The 18,990-nt window shown below is 37.2% G+C and overlaps 1 protein-coding gene across 3 annotated transcripts in view; it reads left to right on the top strand.

Annotated features, from left to right (window-relative positions):
* The window catches only part of NTRK2 (neurotrophic receptor tyrosine kinase 2), a 194,677-nt gene that overhangs the window by 47,189 nt on the left and 128,498 nt on the right, over nucleotides 1–18,990 (top strand). For all 3 annotated transcript variants that reach the window (XM_086866656.1, XM_086866658.1, XM_086866657.1), the window contains exons 9-11: nucleotides 3,484–3,516; nucleotides 7,712–7,812; nucleotides 9,075–9,174. In XM_086866656.1, coding sequence (XP_086722782.1) covers nucleotides 3,484–3,516; nucleotides 7,712–7,812; nucleotides 9,075–9,174 — 234 coding nt within the window. The remainder of the gene's footprint in view (nucleotides 1–3,483; nucleotides 3,517–7,711; nucleotides 7,813–9,074; nucleotides 9,175–18,990) is intronic.

Below are 18,990 nucleotides of genomic sequence, written 5' to 3'. Positions count from 1 at the left end.
TAATTCAGCAAAACAGTTCACCTCATGGATGTTCTGTGGAAGTTCTCATACACCCTCATTATTTAATATGAACCCAGCTTCATTTTCTAGCATAGTATCAGCTACCTCTAATACATTATGCAATTTTATCTTTTTTTTTTTTTTTTAATCCAAATCCTCTTTCCTGTCCTGCTTTTCCTTTATGCTTCTATCCACAGTAAATAGAACTGTAGCTATTCTTTCATTTAGAAATAAAACATTTATTTTTTCCATCCCTTTTATATTCCTACATAAGGTAAGTCTACCAATATAAACTGTGCTGTGTTCTTTAAGAATTTCCCAAGATCTGTGGTGGAGTAAGCTTCACAAAAAGAGTTTAGAGGAAGTGGGACTATATATAGACAGGATGTAACTGCATTAGAAATTAGTTCATGCGCTAATGATGGCACCAAACCAGTCTTAAAAATCAACAACAGGAGAAATGGCTTATCTACTTAGCCTCCTCAATGTTGTTTTTATTTTCTCCTGCAAGAGTCATGGAATTGAGGCCTAGAAAACATCACAACATTGTTGTCTCCTCCACTGAAGCTCTCATTAAAGCAAATGCATCGTATTACAATTTTTGTTCTATACTATTGCTATTTAAAGCACTGTCAGGCTTTTTCAAATCCTTAAAAGGCTTTTTCAGTGCTGTCGTTACTGTGTAGTTTCTTCTTTTGGCCCACATATTGTGCACTGAGGCATAAAGATTAAGGCCCACGCCCTGGTATTATGTTCATTTTCATGTCTTCACGACTGAATTAAATACCAGTCCTGATGTTTCATGGGGCGGGGTACAGTCACTGAGCTTTAAACTGATTCTCTGCTTATTGCATCACTTGAACAAATGCTCTGGAAAAAAAAAAAAAAAAAGCAAATTAAATTTAAAAAAAATCCCCTCACCTATAATCCATATGCCTACCCAAGGTGAATGCATATAAGTCTGAAGCATGTTCTACATCAATAGAGTAATAGTCCACTTTTAGAGTGGGATCAAACATGATGAAGAGGTAATTTGTGCTGAGATGCTCCTAACTTTCAGCATGCTTCTTGAAGAACGGTTTTTCACTGGTCTGAGGATGCAGGCATGAAAGACAGGACACCATGTATCTCAGTAGGATTTTGATTGTGCTAATGATATCCATGTTAGTGTTGTAAATTAAGGATTTGTTTTAAATGTGAAGACCTGGAAGAATGAATTTCATGTTTTACTAGCTGAATTTTTAACTTTCTTTAGTCTGCTAAAGTTCTTGGTTTCCAGTTCTTGCTGAGAGAGACTTGATTATTTGAGACTAACTGTAAGCAAGAAATGGTCATGGTTTATTCTGGAGGCTATTTCCATAGTTGATCCAAAATGGCTAGTGAATGTGGGAGAGATTTTTACCAATCATATAAATTTTTAATTAAGCTTATTCATCTACTAACTCTCTATGTTAAAATTCAGCTGAAGGAGTCCAAGTCACATATATCTTGTCAAAGCAAAATAATATGCTAAATATGCCTTAGAAATAGCATATTGCTTGTGCAGCATAACATGCTTTTTGCAGAAGCATGTTTTTGGATTGAGCCTTTTGCTGCTGCTTTATTTTGAAAATGCCAAATTTAGAAAGAAGTAAACAATCTGAGTGCAGTTGATGTAGTTTGTAAAGATGAGTGAATAGGATAAGGCTTTTGATGGCTCATTTACTCAACAACCTCTTCTAATGGGCGCCAAAACAATGGTGCTGTTCAGTACTCGGCCTTGAAAAAAATTGTGTATTAATGTGCAAAAGGACTGTGGTGAAGTTTAATTTTAAAATAACTTCAACTGATTATTAATATTGGTTTGGTTTTATGTGTTAAATAGAAACAGTAATATTAAACATAAATTTGGGGTTGTCCATCATCTTTTGTAAATTTTGTGACTTTTGTAGCTTTATTTGAAGTGTTTAGTTATATAAAAAATATTTGAATGGAATTGAGGATTTCTTATTGTTTATGTCCAGGAGGAGTTAAGGGTTATACTAACCTTCTTAGCCTATCCCAGTTCCAGTGAATAGAAACAAAAATGTTGACATTTAACTATTAAATAAAGGATTTGGAGTTTTTTTGTTGTTTGGGGTTTTCTTCCCACTTCAAATTACAGAAGGTGAGTTAGAAATACTGTTTTTCAGCAATTGTATGTTCTACATGTTGGAAAACTGAATCCATTTACTTTTGTGAACAAAAATATCTGGTCAGATTACTTGAGAATGGATACTCAGGCTTTCTTCACTGGTTATTTATTTCTGCCGATTGACATGACAGTTCTCATGGGATCTATCGACATGTATCCTTGGATTCTGGAATATCTTCAAGTGCCTTTAAAAATAAGCCTAATCTTCTGCACAGATTCTCATGCTGTTAACAGTGGTGTTCTGCTCTTATTCCCTGTGGCATTATGCCCATGCAATGCTACTGCTATGGATTTACTGTATGGTAGTGTAAACAGAATTATGTTTATTGAAGTTTGATTCATCTTTAGAGGTTTTAATTATTTGTTAATTTTATTTCCAAACCTGTGAAAATGGAGAGAAAAAAATATGGAAAAGATAACTATAAGCCTAATATATAAGCTGTGCTAGAAGTACACTATATATCAGAATGAATGGTATGTTCAAACACAAGTATCTTGCAAAACATGAATAACAGTTCCCTAATTTCTGTGACTGTTCTCTGCATTTTACTCACATATGCGTTAAATCTTACATGCATGCAGTAAGTAATCAGAAAATGCTGAAAAGAGGAGCTGGTAAAATATAGAGAAGTGTAGACTAGACAGGTATCCATTTGCTAGTGTAAAGTCTGGCTTCTGAGACATCTGACTCTCAGTAAGTTCTGTCTGTGTATCAGCTGTGCAGCTGGCTTCTTGGAAGCATCCTTTTACAGAGTGAATCAAATGGTGCTGCTTAAATCATTTCTACCTGTAGCCCTTGACTTGACAGCTCACAGTTTAAAATGGTTTGCTCGCACAGTGATATAATAACATAATTATTTTTATCAGGTAAAAATCAATAATTTTAAAGCTCTGTGAAATCTGCTTCCACTTGAAATCAGGGAAAATTTTACCTTTGGCTTTTCAACAGGAATAGTTATTGTTACAGTTATTCCATATATATATATATATGTATATAAATATTCTGGAAAGCAGGATGTTGCCCAGTTGTGAAATAATGCATGCCCTTGCCAGAGTTAGTGCCATGTGTACACATGAAGCAAAATGTTAACCTTTGGGATAACTCTAAGATGATTGTAAATGTAATTAATAAACTGAAGTTATTGATGTTAATTTGCATTTAAGTAGATACTTATGATTGCTATGGCAAAATAAGTCAACTCTTAAAACTACTGCTAAAGAAATTTTTATTCTTCCATCATTTGCAATTTATTTACAAAGCTTTTCTTTCTTTCTTTCTTTTTTTTTTTTCTTCTCTTTTCCATGTACAGGTAGTGGCCCAATTTTGGATCCAGACGTTTATGGTATATATTTGATTTTCTTTTCTTTTAGTAACAGAAATGAAGGAACTGAAACATTGAAAGTCCAAATGTTAGGCTTAGTAAAATTGAAATGTCACATAGAATAATACAGCTTTTAAAGGTACTTTGTGGTTTTGGTTTTCCTGCCTTATATTTAACATATGTGATGACAATACGATGTTTTACTTACTCTGCTGCTTTTGATTCACATTTGAAGCATAAATCCACTGCTACAAATGGGTGCAGTTGATCCTGTAGGATGACAGCTGTGTGATGTAGTTCACAGACATGAGATTTTGTGGACCTTTTGGAGGCATTTCTTGGAGGAAAGAGAGTTTGTGATTTCTCTTTAAACAACTTAATTTGTTTTTTCAGGGATGATTCCTTACTTGTTTTGCCTCCAAAAATGTACCCCTAAATCCCACTTAGAAATGAAGTTGGCACAAGTAAGTTTTCCTGTAGGCAATTTATTTTGCTCTGTCTGCTCATTTGTACCTTCCCTTAATCTCTCTTGCATAAGCAGACCATCAATTCAGTGATGCTGAGTGTGTGCCAGGAGATTTTGATGGCACAGTGTTCACATTAGTTTTTCAGTTAGGCAAAATGTACCAAGTGAAAGCCAGTGTGCACTGAAATAGAAGCTGCAGAATGAAAAGCAACTGTCTGATTTTTTAAAGTATTTCTGGTATAATTCTGGTGAATAGAAAAGTTCATCTTACCCACCATACACAAACAGCTTGGAGCTGGATCCTTTTTGGAGTGCTTTTTATTTGGATGAATAGCATGACTCAGGTTACCTAAAGCTGATCTAAATGTTATTGCTTTGATTCCATTCCACGTCATTAAACTTTAGCAAATGTGCAGTTGAAGCATCAATTTGACTTCAAATGCTTAGAAACTCCAAAGGATAGCTTCCCCTCCCTCTCTTTCCAAAAATCCCTTTTTTGGAGGAGAAAGGAGGGTTGGGGATGGGAAAGTGGGGATGGTTTGCATAGTTTGTTCATGTGTTGTATTATATAAGCTGTATGCATGAAGATACTGATTCTGAGCTTTTTGTCAAGGTCCTGATACTTGTGTATGGCTTTGGCCGCGTGGGTGCTGTGATTTGACTGACCTGAGTGGGTTTCTGTTGAGGTGTACACTTTGAGTTTTGCCAGCAGATCACAGCCTGCAGACCTAGTCCTGATGAAGGAAGGCAGCCTTCCTCTTTATTCCTGGCTGTTCTTCCTGTTGTTTGAAACTGCTGTCCTTGTGATGTGAGGTGATTTTCAAATGTTTTTGTAAAAAAAAAAAAAAAGTGTTTTGAAGATACAACAGAAATCAGAACATCTGATGAGGTGACATCAGGCTGCATGATGTTGAGTTTGATGAGGGGAGTCCTGCCTGCATGGGGTACTGCTTGCCACAAGTGTGCAGCAGTTGCTTGTGCCTCTGGCTCAGGTCTGTGGCACCTCTTGGAAAAGACAGAGAATGCTGTCATGACACAATCTGGAAGTTAACTGAGAGAAATAAACATGGGTCTGAGCAGGACGTTGAATGTAAAGCCAGCTCCTTTGGCTCTGAGTTCTTATTTTCATGTCGTGATGTCTTTTCTAATGTGGTTGTGAACATGAGAGAGACAACCTGCCCCAGTATGTGCCAAACTCCAGAATGAGTGTGGAGTGACCCCCCCAGTGTTGATGTGTTTGTGCTGCTGTGTCTATTGTGTACAATATTGGCCCACGTCAGCTGCTAATCACCACAGCTGTTATTAGTCACTGGTGGCTGCATGAGGTACAGAGCACCAGGGAACCTGGCCCTAAAGCAATATGAGCTTTACCTAGCATGAGTCAAAAGGCGTGACCCTGTCTGCAGGAGTGCTCAGTGTCTATGTCAGGATTTCATAGTGAAATGAACAGGAATTTGTTTAACTCAAATCGTCCAGCTTGGGCTGGATAGCTGTCACGTGTATTTTCCTTGCCTGATTCATCCATTTCAAGGGGCTTTGAAGATCTGGCAGTACCTCAAATGCAAATGAGTCACAGTTAGACAGCAAGCAATGTCAGCATACCAAGGTAGCCTACCTTAGCTCCTGCCCATTTTAATAAAGAAGTGCATTGAGAGGATTCACAGACCAGACCTGTGGCTCTCATTAGCCTTCCAGGGTGTGATTTCTAGTAGTTTAGAACAGGCGTGAGCATAAACAGAACTATAAATAGCATCAGCGGTTATTTACAAGTGAAATTGGGAGCAAAAAATTTCCTTCTTCAGACTTTGTTTTACATAGTCAGAGCAGCAAAGGCTCAAAATATTTGTTTTATATGTTAGTATTATAAATCAATCATAAATATATGGTTGGCCAAAACCATCTTTGTGAATTTTTTCCCAGCTAATTGTAAAGGAAGCCAAATTTTTTTAGACTGAAGTACTTGTTATAAAGCAGGCTTTGCCTGCAAATAATGAGGTAGAAGTCTCCTCTTCTGCTCTGGCAAAGGATGTATTCACAGTGACAGATGGTCAGCACAGAACCTTATCTGGTAGTCTAGGCTGCTTGTGCAGGTGAGCCATTGAGGCAGTAATTGTGCTACCTGGATGAGCAAGGAATGCTGTCCATTCTCCTGTTGCTGCTGCTCTAACCTTGCTGTGTTATAAGCTACACACACAGAGATGCAGTATAGAGTTGGAGAATTCAAATGGTAAAAGATGAGGAAATTAATTTTTTTCTCTTGAAAGCTGTGTATATTTAATATGTGTTTTGTCTTGAAAGAGTCCTGTCTTCTGGCATGCATAGTTTAGAGCCAAAATAGACTATGTGAGTTGTTTAGACATCCTGACTGTGCTGACTGTAGCACTGGTGCCAGAGGTAGCTGACAGCTTCCTGTACCAAAAAAAAATCTGCAGCCTGAAAGTGCTTTGCAGAAAGCAAATATGTCCTTGCATGCCTGAAGATCAAAAGCCCAGTGCAACTTCTTACTAACGCTGCCAGCTGAGCTCTCCAAACTGGCCTTGGGAGCTAAAGGAGAATAGTGCTTAGGTGCAAGCCCTCCCTGTTCTTGCTCAGCTGGAGCTCCTTGCTCAGAAATGATCCTGCCAATATAGTTAGCAAGAGCTTGTTCAAATTCACATTTAAGGTTTCATCTGCAGGCTTATAGCACTGATTTTAACCAAGCATGTAAAGAAATACACGTTTAATTTCAAACTTACAATGCTGGAGGTGTATTTTATAATAGGCACAGTTATTGCCCTTTGTTTCTTTCATCTGCATACATTACAATCATGAAATTAAAATGTTATGTGTGTACCCAGATGTAATAATAAATTACAATAAAATACATCTGGAAGATATAATAATAAAATAAATGCATTTTAAAATTTCATTTTAATGCATTTTTAGCTTAACTTCATATATATATATATATATACATATATATATATATAACACTTAACTATTTTTCTCTCATTTGAAATTATTTTCAGGAAATTATGGACTGTAAATATCTGTATTTTGTTTTGAAGTTCTTAGAAATAATTGAGCCATGATCATTCTTTGTATGGAGTAGTCCTGGTTTTGCCCCTGCAGCCATGTCAGTAGAACTATTTTAATAAATCAGTCAAATCTCTTCATACCATCTCAGGCACTTTAATTTTTAATAGTTTAGCTGTATGATAGCAATGCTAAACTGTAACCTCTGTGCATATAACTTGTTTGTTTTTTAAATTATGTATTAAACAAATGAAAACAGCTATTTCACATTTGATATTAGTAAGATAGCTTGAAACCCATCTGCCAAGTTCTTCTCAGCAAATCAAAAGTGCTCAAGCTAATTTCTAAGATTGTCCTATATAAGACTGAATACAAGGCTGGTGAAGTTCAGTACAGAGGGCAGTCTTTCATTTTTAATGGGAAGTCAGAAGCACATGAAAGTAGTTCTATGGATGGAGTTCTCATTTAACTCTAGTGTTTCCTGTAGGGATACACATTATGATACAGATTGGGTTTTTTTCACATTTGCCAGTCAGCACCTTTGTTCAATTACACGCCACAGTGATTACCCCCAAAATATTCCAGCTTTTTTAACTATTATGAGTGGTGTCCAAAAAGCTTAAATTCCTGAAGTTGATTGCAGTCTTACCATCTTACAGAGCAGAAATAATGTAGAAAACCATTTCCCCATCAAAATTATGAAGTGATAAAAGCAACATATTTTTCTTTTTTAAGAGTATGAAACCACACCTAATGATCTTGGAGATGCCACAAATAACAGTAATCAAATCACTTCAACGGATGTTTCCAACAAAGAGAATGAAGATAGCATCACTGTAAGTATAAGCATTGTTTCCTGCTCTATGATCTTTGTGATCTTCTTGGCTATACAACTTACAAAATTGCAGACACTATAAGACTGGCCTATCATAAAACTATAGTTATTCCTGTATTGTGATCAAAGCTCTGTAAACAAAAAAAGGATGAAAAATAAAATCAGTGCTCCCCACTCTTGTCCTTCCCTCATATTTTTTGAATGAGTGAATCACTTTTTAGTTCAAATAAAACCACTGTTTCGTGTCTTGCTTTTCTGAATGATTTAACTGTCATTTTTTTAGCCTAACACTTTGCATCTAATTTTTAGTCAAGGAGAGAAAATCTTCATTTACAAAAAAAAGACCTCCAAGGTAATATGAAGATTGTTGGTTGAATACCCATCCTCAAGTCACCTCCATGTTAGAGAGGTGATATGCTGCAGTGAATTTTCAAAATCTAACTGTATGTTTTAAGACATGATTTCATAGAGGCTTTTGATTAAATGGCCTGTGATAGATTTCAGTACAAGTGGCTGAACTGGTGGGCCTCCTCCTTTGCTGCCTTGCCTCTCATGCTTTCCTGAACTGAAATGTTGGAAACTGGTGGTTGGTTACCAGCCTGGTTGACATTGCAGCCTCCTTCCATCGGTGACTCTCCAAAGCAGCAACAAGTCTACAAGGGTGTGCAGTCATTAATCAGAGAGCAGACTGTTGGGACAGTGTGTTAAAAATTGGGAGGATCCAAGACAGTCTTGTCTCCTCTGATGATAGTCATTGGACTGCCAAGGTGGTAAAGGTGGGACCTGTGAAAGTCCTCCGGCCCATCCTCCCCTGATTAAAGCAGGGCCCATATGGTTTTTATGGTTGTGTCCTCTCTGGTTTTGGTATTTCCAGATGGAGCCTTCACAGCCACTCCAGGTAATTTATATGAGTATTCAACCATCCCCACAGTAAATTCTTTTTTCCTATGTGCTGTTCTTATGTGTTTTCTTGTAACATGCCACTCTGCTGGAAGGAAAAAGGGTGATGTACACCCCCTCCCACCTGCCTTGAGTGTGTAGGATGTTGAAAAAGTTCTCCTAAGTGTCTGAATCTCTGTTCTCTGCAGAATAGAAGAAACCTCAACAAGTGTCTGTTTTCTGTACTCTTTGATCTGAGTGCAAATGTTTTCCAGTTGAAATTAATCTCTTTTCATAACTGGATTAATTTGAATGTATGCTGGATGTCTTTGAAGACACAAAACCAAAACAAACAGTTCTGTTTGTGTCCTCATTTTTTTTCAGGTGTACGTTGTGGTGGGAATTGCAGCACTGGTATGCACTGGATTAGTAATAACCCTCATTATTCTGAAGTTTGGAAGACACTCTAAGTTTGGGATGAAAGGTAAGCAGGGTTGGTTTTACACCTTCCAGAATTGTTGTGGGTTGTATGAGCTGAGACTGCAGTCTGCTGAACCGGGAGCAGCTGTATTAAATGCCACCACATTTAACATTTTGTTATTCATCAGGTAAGTAAGGGCAGAGATAGGTGTAGACTGAGTGTAGAATTTTGGAACAAACAGTTCTACTTCTGTTTCCTTCTTAGGATAAATACCATTTCTCTGCCTTCTGCTTCAAAGCCCCCTGAGGCAATTCCTGGAGTAACATATTTCTCAAGTCATTGTAGGTAGGAAGAAGATAGGAAATTAAATTTATGCTGTTGCAAATTTGATTGATGAGAATCTGTGCTGTATGTAAGAGGTACTTTAGACAATACTGCAGTGTCCCATTAAGGTGAAGGGGAAGCAATGACAAGAGCAGAAGGTGCATTTGCTGTGGATCCTGTCACAGTGGTGCTTTCTGAGAGATGCATTTTCTTGTGCTTCTTGGGGAACATCATCTGGAGCGAGAAGAGCAGCAAGTACTCATGTCCCTGTGGAAGGGGGAAATCTCAGCCCTTCATTTATTCATTAATGTATTTTACAGACAGATGGAGCTGTGTGTAGCACAGAGGTACCTGCAAAAACTCTCTTACTATATTATTTTACTGGTATCATCAATCTGTGTCTGATGATGTGTGTGAAAATATATTAAAAAAAAGAGAGAAATTGAAAAAAAAAAATAAAAAAAAACCAGCTTGCTATCTTGTTGAGAAACCTACAAGATGCTTTGCTGTGTGCTAAAGGAGATGAGTATTTGTTCTTAAGATACATAGATGAGGGTCTGTGGAGAACATGGTAAGTAATCTTGTGGTAGACTCCTGTTAATCTCATGTCCTTCTTCTCAAATGTGCTTATGATGCAGTACCACTTGGATGTATATTTTAGTAATGTTTGCATGCTCTTCATAAGTGTTCTTTTCAGAGATATCTACTCTGTATTCTGTGTTCCTGTATTCTCTTTAGAGTAGATTTCCTGGAACAAATGGGATTTGAGCAGAACAGAAACTTAGTTGGTGCTGGGATGGTAATCTTGTCTCTTACCTCCTTCCAGTACGACAGAGTGTCTGCTGTTTGGGGTAGCATTAGCAGAGAACATTGTGAAATATTCTGAATAGCAACATGAAGTCAGCAGGACTGAGCTGCAGAGTTTTGGCAGAAGGCTACTCTGTGATTGAACAGTTCAGCCTAAATTTTATTTGTGTTCAAGGCTTTTTGAATTGCATTTAGAGAGCTGAAGTAGGTGGAAGCTGATTGAGAGAAACAGTGAGAATTGTTTGATGTTAGCTGAATACTTGTTAGATTTTTCAAAATATGCATTAAATATTTCAACACACATTATTAAAAAAACTAGGAAGGAAATCCTACCCTGAGGGAGAATGCACAAAGTTCTATTTTGTGTTGTAGTGTTAAGTTACCTTCTGGTAAGCTACTTGTTTTTTGGTATCTTCAGATACAGCTCCTCTCACATAAATAGTGCTCTTGCCTAATCAGTAAGTTTGACCTGAGTAGTTGTTTGTTGCAAAATTGTCCATGTGTATCGTATTTTAATAAGAATATGATTTCATGGAAATGATTATATGAAATTACAAAAAGGCAGCAGCCTCATACATATTGTTTATTTTATTTTTAATGGTGAAATGTCACTGTGAGTTACAAATAACTTTTGAGTCCATTATGAGGAAGGAGTAGCTTTCATCTCTCCCTTAAGTGGACCTCAAATTTTTCGAAAGCATGCATTCACACCTCAGATTCACCATCTGCATCTATCGATAGTCCAAAGTACAGAAACACTCTCTCCTTTTATCATTATCAGTATTACTGAATTTATATTAAAACAATATAGACTTGAGATTAGATAAATATTTATCTAATATAGATAATATTTATCTAAATATAAATAATGTTTATCTGGCTGAGAAGAAAATATTGCTGCTCTGAAAAACCTGTACTGTAAGTATATGTTAAGAATTTAAATATGAAAGTAAATAATTTGGTGTATTTGAACATGAGGAAAATAAGGTAAGCATGATGAGAAGGGGTTTTTTAAGTCATTATTGATCAATACATTCAGATGTGTATCTTGGAATTTGTGAGTAAAAGGGTCAAGTCAGCTACCTGAGAATTCTGACACATTTGCAATTTAATTCACTTAGAGCAAAATTAATCCAAACTTCGTATACAACGTGCTATAGTGGTAGTTTAATAAACAGTCTCTGTAGGGAAATGGGAATGAGCAAAATATCCAGATTTCCATGGAAAATATGTGTAAAACAAGATTTAAAGATCCTCCTCAAAATTCATGATGATTTTTGCATTCATAAGAAGTAACCTCCTGAGTTACATCAGGCAGAAATGCACAAAAGGCTGTGCTTCTTTTTCTCTTGTGTTCTGAGAACACATGGTCACTCAGACACCCTATCATTAAATGCTTGTGCACCCTTCTTCAGCAACCAATTTGGAAAAAACAAAGTAAGCATTCAGTAATTGGAGCAGTCAAACTGTCACCAATGGTATTTTTCATGTAACCATGTATTTGGAAGAAATGTTCCATGGAAAATCAGAAAAAAAAAATAAAATATGTATATAGGCTAACATAACTGTGTGTCCTGTAGGAAATATCTTTATGTAAGGGATGACATTTTCATCTCGTTTGGGTTCAGAGCAGGCATCTGCAGCTTCTGTAGACATTGTTTTATGCCTCCTACTTTTAAATGTCAGTTTATCCGATCTTTTACATGGGCATCATCTGCCCACTTCCTAAACTCGTGTCTTCACTGAGTTCTGTACTTAGACAGTTTGAGCATGGTTGGAGTGTGGGACTGACAGTGACCGAGTCCCCAGAAAGAGCTGTGGAGCCGGCAGGTGTGTCTGAGCTATGGCTGTGTCAGAGCTGCCCGTGCCTGGAGGTAACTGCACGTGCAGAGGCTGCCAACAGAGCTCACCCTGATACCTTCTCCCCAGTACTCACTGGAGCAGAAAAGTGCCTAGTCTTTCTGTTAAGGAGCACCAGGTCCTCTTGGAACTTCCAGTTCTTTGGCCGTATTGATCAATATGTCATCAAGGTCTGTTGAAGAGTTGTATAAAAATAACTTGTCCCTAATTTTACTTTTCTCTAATCATTTGGTATATCTAAGGTAAGAGAATAATATTATACTATTATTATAATAATATTAATTTTGCTCAGTTACCTTTCCAAACTATACTAATAGAGTGTTTTTAGAGGTGAGGAGGACAAATTTCTCCTCAAGAGAAATGCAAAGCATTTGCAAACACTTTTCTTGGGATGTTCTGTATTCTGATTGAACTTAGATTGTACTGTAGGAAGCAGTTTTTTTAATTCTTGCCTTAATTCTTTTTACTCTGTCTTTCAGAGCTAGAGGAGATTGCAGTTTCTAATGATTGGCTTTGGGAACAGTATTAGTACAGAACAGATCTGTGATCTGTGCTAGAGGAGTCTTAAAATAGGGTTAGTACAAAAAACTCTCATGTTGTGCTAGACTTCAAACTTCCACAGCAAAATTTATCAGAATAATTGGTGGAACATAATTCTCTATTTTGCTGCTTTTGGTTGCTTGGATCTGGAGGTGAGGTTTTTAGACCTTGCAAGATGCTGTAGCATAAATGGTGAAAGCTTCAGTTAATTTCGTAAATGCGTTTGTTAAGACTTGTGGGTTGCTCTTACGAAACACCTTGGCTTGCTTGCCTGCTTGCTTGCTTGCTGTGGGATGTGAAAATGCTTATGGTGGAATTCACTGGAGGCTGCCAAGACAGCTCTTACTGTTTTGTGTTTATTTCTGACTCCATCTAACCAGCTTATGAAACTGAAAAATAACAAGGGAACTGGAATAGAGAGGACAAGGGAGCGTTTGTGAACTCCCTGAGAGGATTTGTGGAAGAGTAATTCTAATCCTGTTTTATTCTACTTTGCATGTTGAATAGTGATGGAAGTAACTGAATGGTTTGCAGCACAACCAGCCCAATACACAGTTTGCAGATGTTATCATGCCACTAAGCATGAAGGGAAGTATAAAGAAAACTGATGAAAGATAAATTAGTGGATAAACTTAAAAATAGCATGATTGAGTTAAAAGGATGGAAACATTTTTGATTATATCAACTGTTCCTATTCCAATGACAAGACAATATCCCTAGTACTCCCTGCTTCCTGGGGAATCTGGAGGTGGATAGTCAGGGACAAGAGAACTATCAAAGCAGTTTTACTGATAGAGATAAATGGAGTTTGTATAGGTTTTACCAAAATCAGAAAGGAAAGAGAAGCCACTCTTACCCAAAGCAGTGTCTTCTGTGTTTTAAGCTAACAGATAGAAACAGACAGAAATAGAGGGAAATGTGTGTACTTGTTCCATGTGGGGTGGGAGGGATTTTTTTTCATATATTGTATGAAACATTGTACACAACTTTCATACCTTGTATGATGAAGTCTCTGTCAGTGCCTTGAGCTGCATTTAATTTCCCTTACCTTTGCAGTGCAAAGGTAAGAGAACAAGCAGTCTGAAATTCGCATTGTATTTAGGCAATGCCAGCTATCGTCTTGTGTCTCTGGGCTGGAATGTCATGCTTTGAAAGGTGCTTCCCATTCCTCAGGCACTCTCAAAACTACCTCCTGTGTCTAAGTATATGTCCTGACTATGAATTCTTCACCCCGTTCAAGCATTGCAAGTCTGTGCAGATCAGGGTACAGAAATGAATGAGATTGTGTGGTTAATCTAGGAAAGAAAGTTGTATCTCTTTAAGATCAAGCACACCAAAATACTACATTTCCTTCATGTTTTTCCTAGCTGCTTGTCGACTTTTTTGAGTGTAAGTTTAATTTAATTTAATTTGGACTGTCATGAGAGTGCTGTTCTTTTTCATCAAGCTGGTTAAAAATTAGGAACACACCCATGGAATTTGCCTGCCAAAGTCCAAACAGGATACTTTGTCCTGCTTCTTGATAGCTTTTTCTCTCAAGTTATTTGTGTAACATATGGGCCATGAACATCCTTGAAAACTTATTAAATAAAAACACTGGTTATTCCAACAGAAGTACACTGATAGTACAGGAATGCTTCTCATTGTGTCACAGTTCAGTATATTTTACTTGCTTGTAACCACTTACAACTTTTTGAGCTTTGGTCTGAAAGATGGTACAGCGGAAATCAGCATGGAACTCATTTCAGTTGCAGCATATTTCTGTTGTCTTACCCTATTTTAGTTTGGGTAAGAAACACTGTACAAAAGCATGGTAAGAGTCTCCTTACAAACCAGAATTGTCCTTCTGACACAATGACATAACATAATGACTGACTTTAACCCTCATTTACCCAAACAATCATGTTTACATGACTTTAAGTTCAATCCAGGTGAAAGTAGAGTACCTTACTATTCTGTCTGAGACTTTTGCATAGTCCTTTGGTTGTGTTGGAATGTGTCACTTAATGGCTGTCTGCAAAGATCTTTTATGTCTTACTTGTCTGTAAACGTACAGCAAAGATTATTAGTTTTTCTGCTTTAATACATTTTCCTTGACTTCACCTTGTTGTCTGAGAGGGGCTGATAGGGATTAAAAAAAAATCCCTCTGTTTCATTCACATTGATGATTGAAGAATTAGGATTTTGGAGTGTTTAGATGATGCTGAGTAGTTTGAAGTATTGATGTGGGAAAAGGGAGAATTTTTGTGTTTATTGCTAACTCATGTATCACATGTCTTGCTTAAGCAATTGGGTTATTGTTTATAGAGTAGGAGAAAAGTGAAATGCAGTTAAAATAGAAATACTTTTAATTCTAAAACAACTGCAAAATGAAAGCTTTGCATAGTCAGCAAAGGTCTGCAGTTTGACAAGTATGCCCTAGTGTTCAAATTCTTATACACTAAGCTTGTAGCAGTAATGGTTACAATTTTGACTTTTCAGACAAATCATTAGGAGATCAAGTTTGAGCTTGGGAATGTATTTTCTGCTTGACTTTCAGCAAGTCAGTGAAATAATGAGCTTTTTTAGTTTCCACTTTTACCTATAGAAGTGATTTTGTGCTGTGTTATACCTACCCAAATGCCAATTCTGTGGGTGTCAATCCTTTAATATCTTTAGAACATTCCATTACTTAGTCAATGAGCAGGATATAAAAGAGGGATCAATTCATGTGAGTCAGTGTTGTAAATCAGATATAGAGAAAAATGAATGTGCTAAAATCTGCAGTATTTTTAGTGAGTAGACAATGTAAAGACAATGGCGTTATTGCTCATTCTGAACCACACACAAGGAGCTTTTTTATTGTTTGACACTAACATTCTAGTCCCTGTAATCATGGGCCAGTCATACAAATTGTCTGTCTTAGGTGCATCACTTGTTAATGGGTGCTGTAATACTGCTTTACCACAAGAACATTTGGGAGATACGGTTGTTAATGATTCTAAGTATCTTACTTTTAAGAAGCAAATTGCTATAAATATGTAAAAGAATGAGAGTTTGTATTAACTGATCCATGAAGGTAATTCCATGTAAAGGATTTTACAAAGATCTTAAAATATTTAAGCTACCATCCTCTTGTGTTTTAGTAAATAAAAGACCTCTGTTTATTGCATTGGTTTGGGTCTGTGTCACTGTATCAGAGCATACTGTTAGACATTTTTAGAGTTCCATTATTCTTACTTATATAAAATTTGATCTCGAGATCTCAGGTGTCTGTTTTGCTCTGCTGTTGGGTTTCCTGAGTCCAATCCTAAAGTGCAAGATACCATAGAAGAATGCAGCTGTTTCTGTAATAGGAACAAGCTGGTAGATGATGCCTCATAATGTAACACAAGATTTATGAAGACAGCTCAAATCTGAACTGGGGAATTTAATGATGCAGTGGTGCATTTGACTCTGATCTGCTTTTATTGCAAAATGTAAATGCAGTTGTAATGATTGAGGGAGAAAAGGAGTTATTAGCTTGCTTAGAGCTTTAGATGATTCAGACTACTATGGTGGTATTATTAACACTGATATTATGAACAAAGAGAAATTATCTGAGACCTCATGGCCATTAGTAGCAAAAAATAAAGAAGGCAAGTGCAAACAAGGACCTATTATGTCTCATTCCCCCTCTCCCTAAAAGGAGGAGGTGATGGGATGAAGGAAAGCACAGGTATGTGGTGTGCATGAAGTGGAATGGAGCACTGGGGAGATGCTGAGTAGAGGACAGCTTAGGGATGAAATGCAAAGGGGTTGAAGAGAAGGCATGGACACAGTAGAAATTAGGAGAGCTGAAAATTATGGTTGCTAAGGCTCTATCTTAGTATGGGCTGAGGTACACAGAAAGAGCAGAGCTCCTAGTTCAAGGCAGTGAAAGAATAAGACAGCCCTAGAAGTTTAAACTGCAGAGTCCCAACCCCATGTTCAGTCTACATCCACATTTGCTTCACAGGTCTTCATCTTACAGAGCCTAGAGTTTCTCCTTTGGTTTTTTATATTCAAAGGGTGAATTCTTACCTGCTTTATGAACTTTTTGCCCATATGCAGATTGTAATATTTTGGTAGTGTGTTACTTTGTGAGGGCAAATTGTGGATTAGTCCATAGAGAATTTTAGAAAGAAGTGAGATGGGATATAGAAGGAAATAAGAGGATGAGAGAAATAGAAGGTAGAGAGAAAGTAGATCATGATAATAGTAAGTGTACCTGTGATCAAAGTGAAGGAAGTAATCAGATGAAATAGAAGCCAGTGAATCAGAAAGAAAGAAAATTACTAAAGAACAAGAAAGCTGGCCTATATTATCTATCTATCTATCTATCTATCTATCTATCTATCTATCTATCTATCTATCTATCTATCTATCTATCTATCTATATTTGAGATGTCCCAGTTTTCCAATGGTTTAAGCACCATTTACTGTAATAGTAAATTACATATGTACTTAGTTTTGATCTTCCTTTCAGGAATTGTCAAGGCCCAATGCCAGAAAGCTTAATGCTAAAAACCAAGCAGTTCTTAAACACTCTAGCTTGGACCATGAATAGTAGATAAATAGAAGGTATTGGTAGAAATGAGGTCCACTGTATGATCTCCAATTAGGAAAATGGCTAATATGGAAGTGACTGGCAGCAGAGGCTCCTCCTGAAGGCTGGGCCAGTTGAACTGACTTTCCACACAACAGCTGATACTGACAGGCACTCTGCAAGTGCCTAGTCCCACACTCAGCACAAAGCAGGGTGAGCTGGTGATGTTGGTGGTGTTTCTTCTTTCAGAATGAAAAAGACATTCTGTAAAGCCATTACTGCAGCAGTGCTATTGCTTCTTAGGAAGAAATGAAGAAGTACAAAATGTAGAATAATTAAGGAAAATCAAGACAAAAGGTAGTCAAGCTTCTTGAATATCTAGTAAAAGAAATACTTTAGGTTTTACTTCAGTTCTGGGAAAAAAATTCAAGTAAGAATTTATAATTTGAACAACTGGGTCCTTTTTATATCTCTTTTTCACACACACACTCTGACACTTGTTTAGCATCTCCCAGAATATCTTTAACCTGGGATCAGCACAGTACATTAGCTGTTAATTCACGGCAGGCAGTGTACCCCCAAAGTGTTCTCTTTGTGGGTAGCCAAGCACACTTGTTCCAGGTGACTCGCAACTCTTCTCAATTGTCGTTTTTCTGGAGATACTGGACCTCCCTGTGCTTCCTCACTGGTGCAATATGAGTATACCTCTCTGCCTCACAGTGGCTAATGTTCCCACCTTTCACATTTATGTACTTAAAACATTGGGTTTATATTCAGTCCTCAGGCTGGATGATTATCCAGTGTAAGGATCAGAATAGTGTGTTACATATAGTGAGACATTTTTTAAAAATATTTTTTCCTCCATGTATGGATCATGAGTGACATAGGAATAGTCATTCTAAATGAAAGAATTTTTTTGCTGCCCTCAAAATCCATTTTGTCCTGATACCTCTTCTGTATTCTGCACAAAAATCAGAATTGCCTTGTTAAAGAAGAATCTGTCATTCTTTCTGTTTTGTGCTCTGACCTATTTTGTCGCATTTAGAACTGTTTGCTTTGCCAATAGCAGAAACCAGGAAGACTTGATAGCATTTCTAGTGTGGAAATGACAAACTAGATTTAGGAGAATGACATCTATCTTTGAAATTAGAAAAAACAAAAATTAGGGCAGGATTGAGAATCTTTCTAATTTGCTCTGCTTGATTTTTTGAACCTTCTTAAAAAAGAGGTCAGAGAGGGAGCAGTGTAACAGGATCCTTTATACTGAAGTAAAACAGACAAACTATCTAGTAACTACTATTTAGCCTACATCAGTTTTATTCATGGTGTCAAATGCACTGTTCCTTCAACTGTCTAGCATGGCTGAATACCCTGGGGCACAAGGTGTAGTAAAATAAACATACAAGAAGTATTTATAAAAACATCCTTCACATTTTCCTGACGCATAAGGAAGTATGTGAACTAACTGAAGGAGTGTAGGTTTAGTTTAGACATTAGGAAGAAATTTTTTACTTTGAGGGTGGTGAGGCAACTGAAACAGGTTGCCCAGAGAAGTTGTGGATGCTTCATCCCTGGAAGTCTTTCTTGGATGGGGCTTTGAGCAGTGTGGGACAGTGAAAGTCTGCCCATGGCAAACAGTTTGGAGCCAGGTGATATTTAAGTCCCCTTCCGCCCCAAACTGTTCTATGATTCTATTGGTCATGAAGTTTCACTTCTTGGCACTTTGGCCAGCCAGTCATGACTGTGGTCTTCCTCCCTCTACCAGCCCCTTTGCCTCTTGCCTGCTCTGAGTGTTGATGGTG

Source organism: Cyanistes caeruleus, chromosome Z (genome assembly GCF_971803275.1).
Source record: "Cyanistes caeruleus chromosome Z, bCyaCae1.hap1.1, whole genome shotgun sequence".
Classification (NCBI taxonomy): Eukaryota; Metazoa; Chordata; class Aves; order Passeriformes; family Paridae; genus Cyanistes; species Cyanistes caeruleus.
This window is presented reverse-complemented; position numbering and strand designations above follow the sequence as displayed.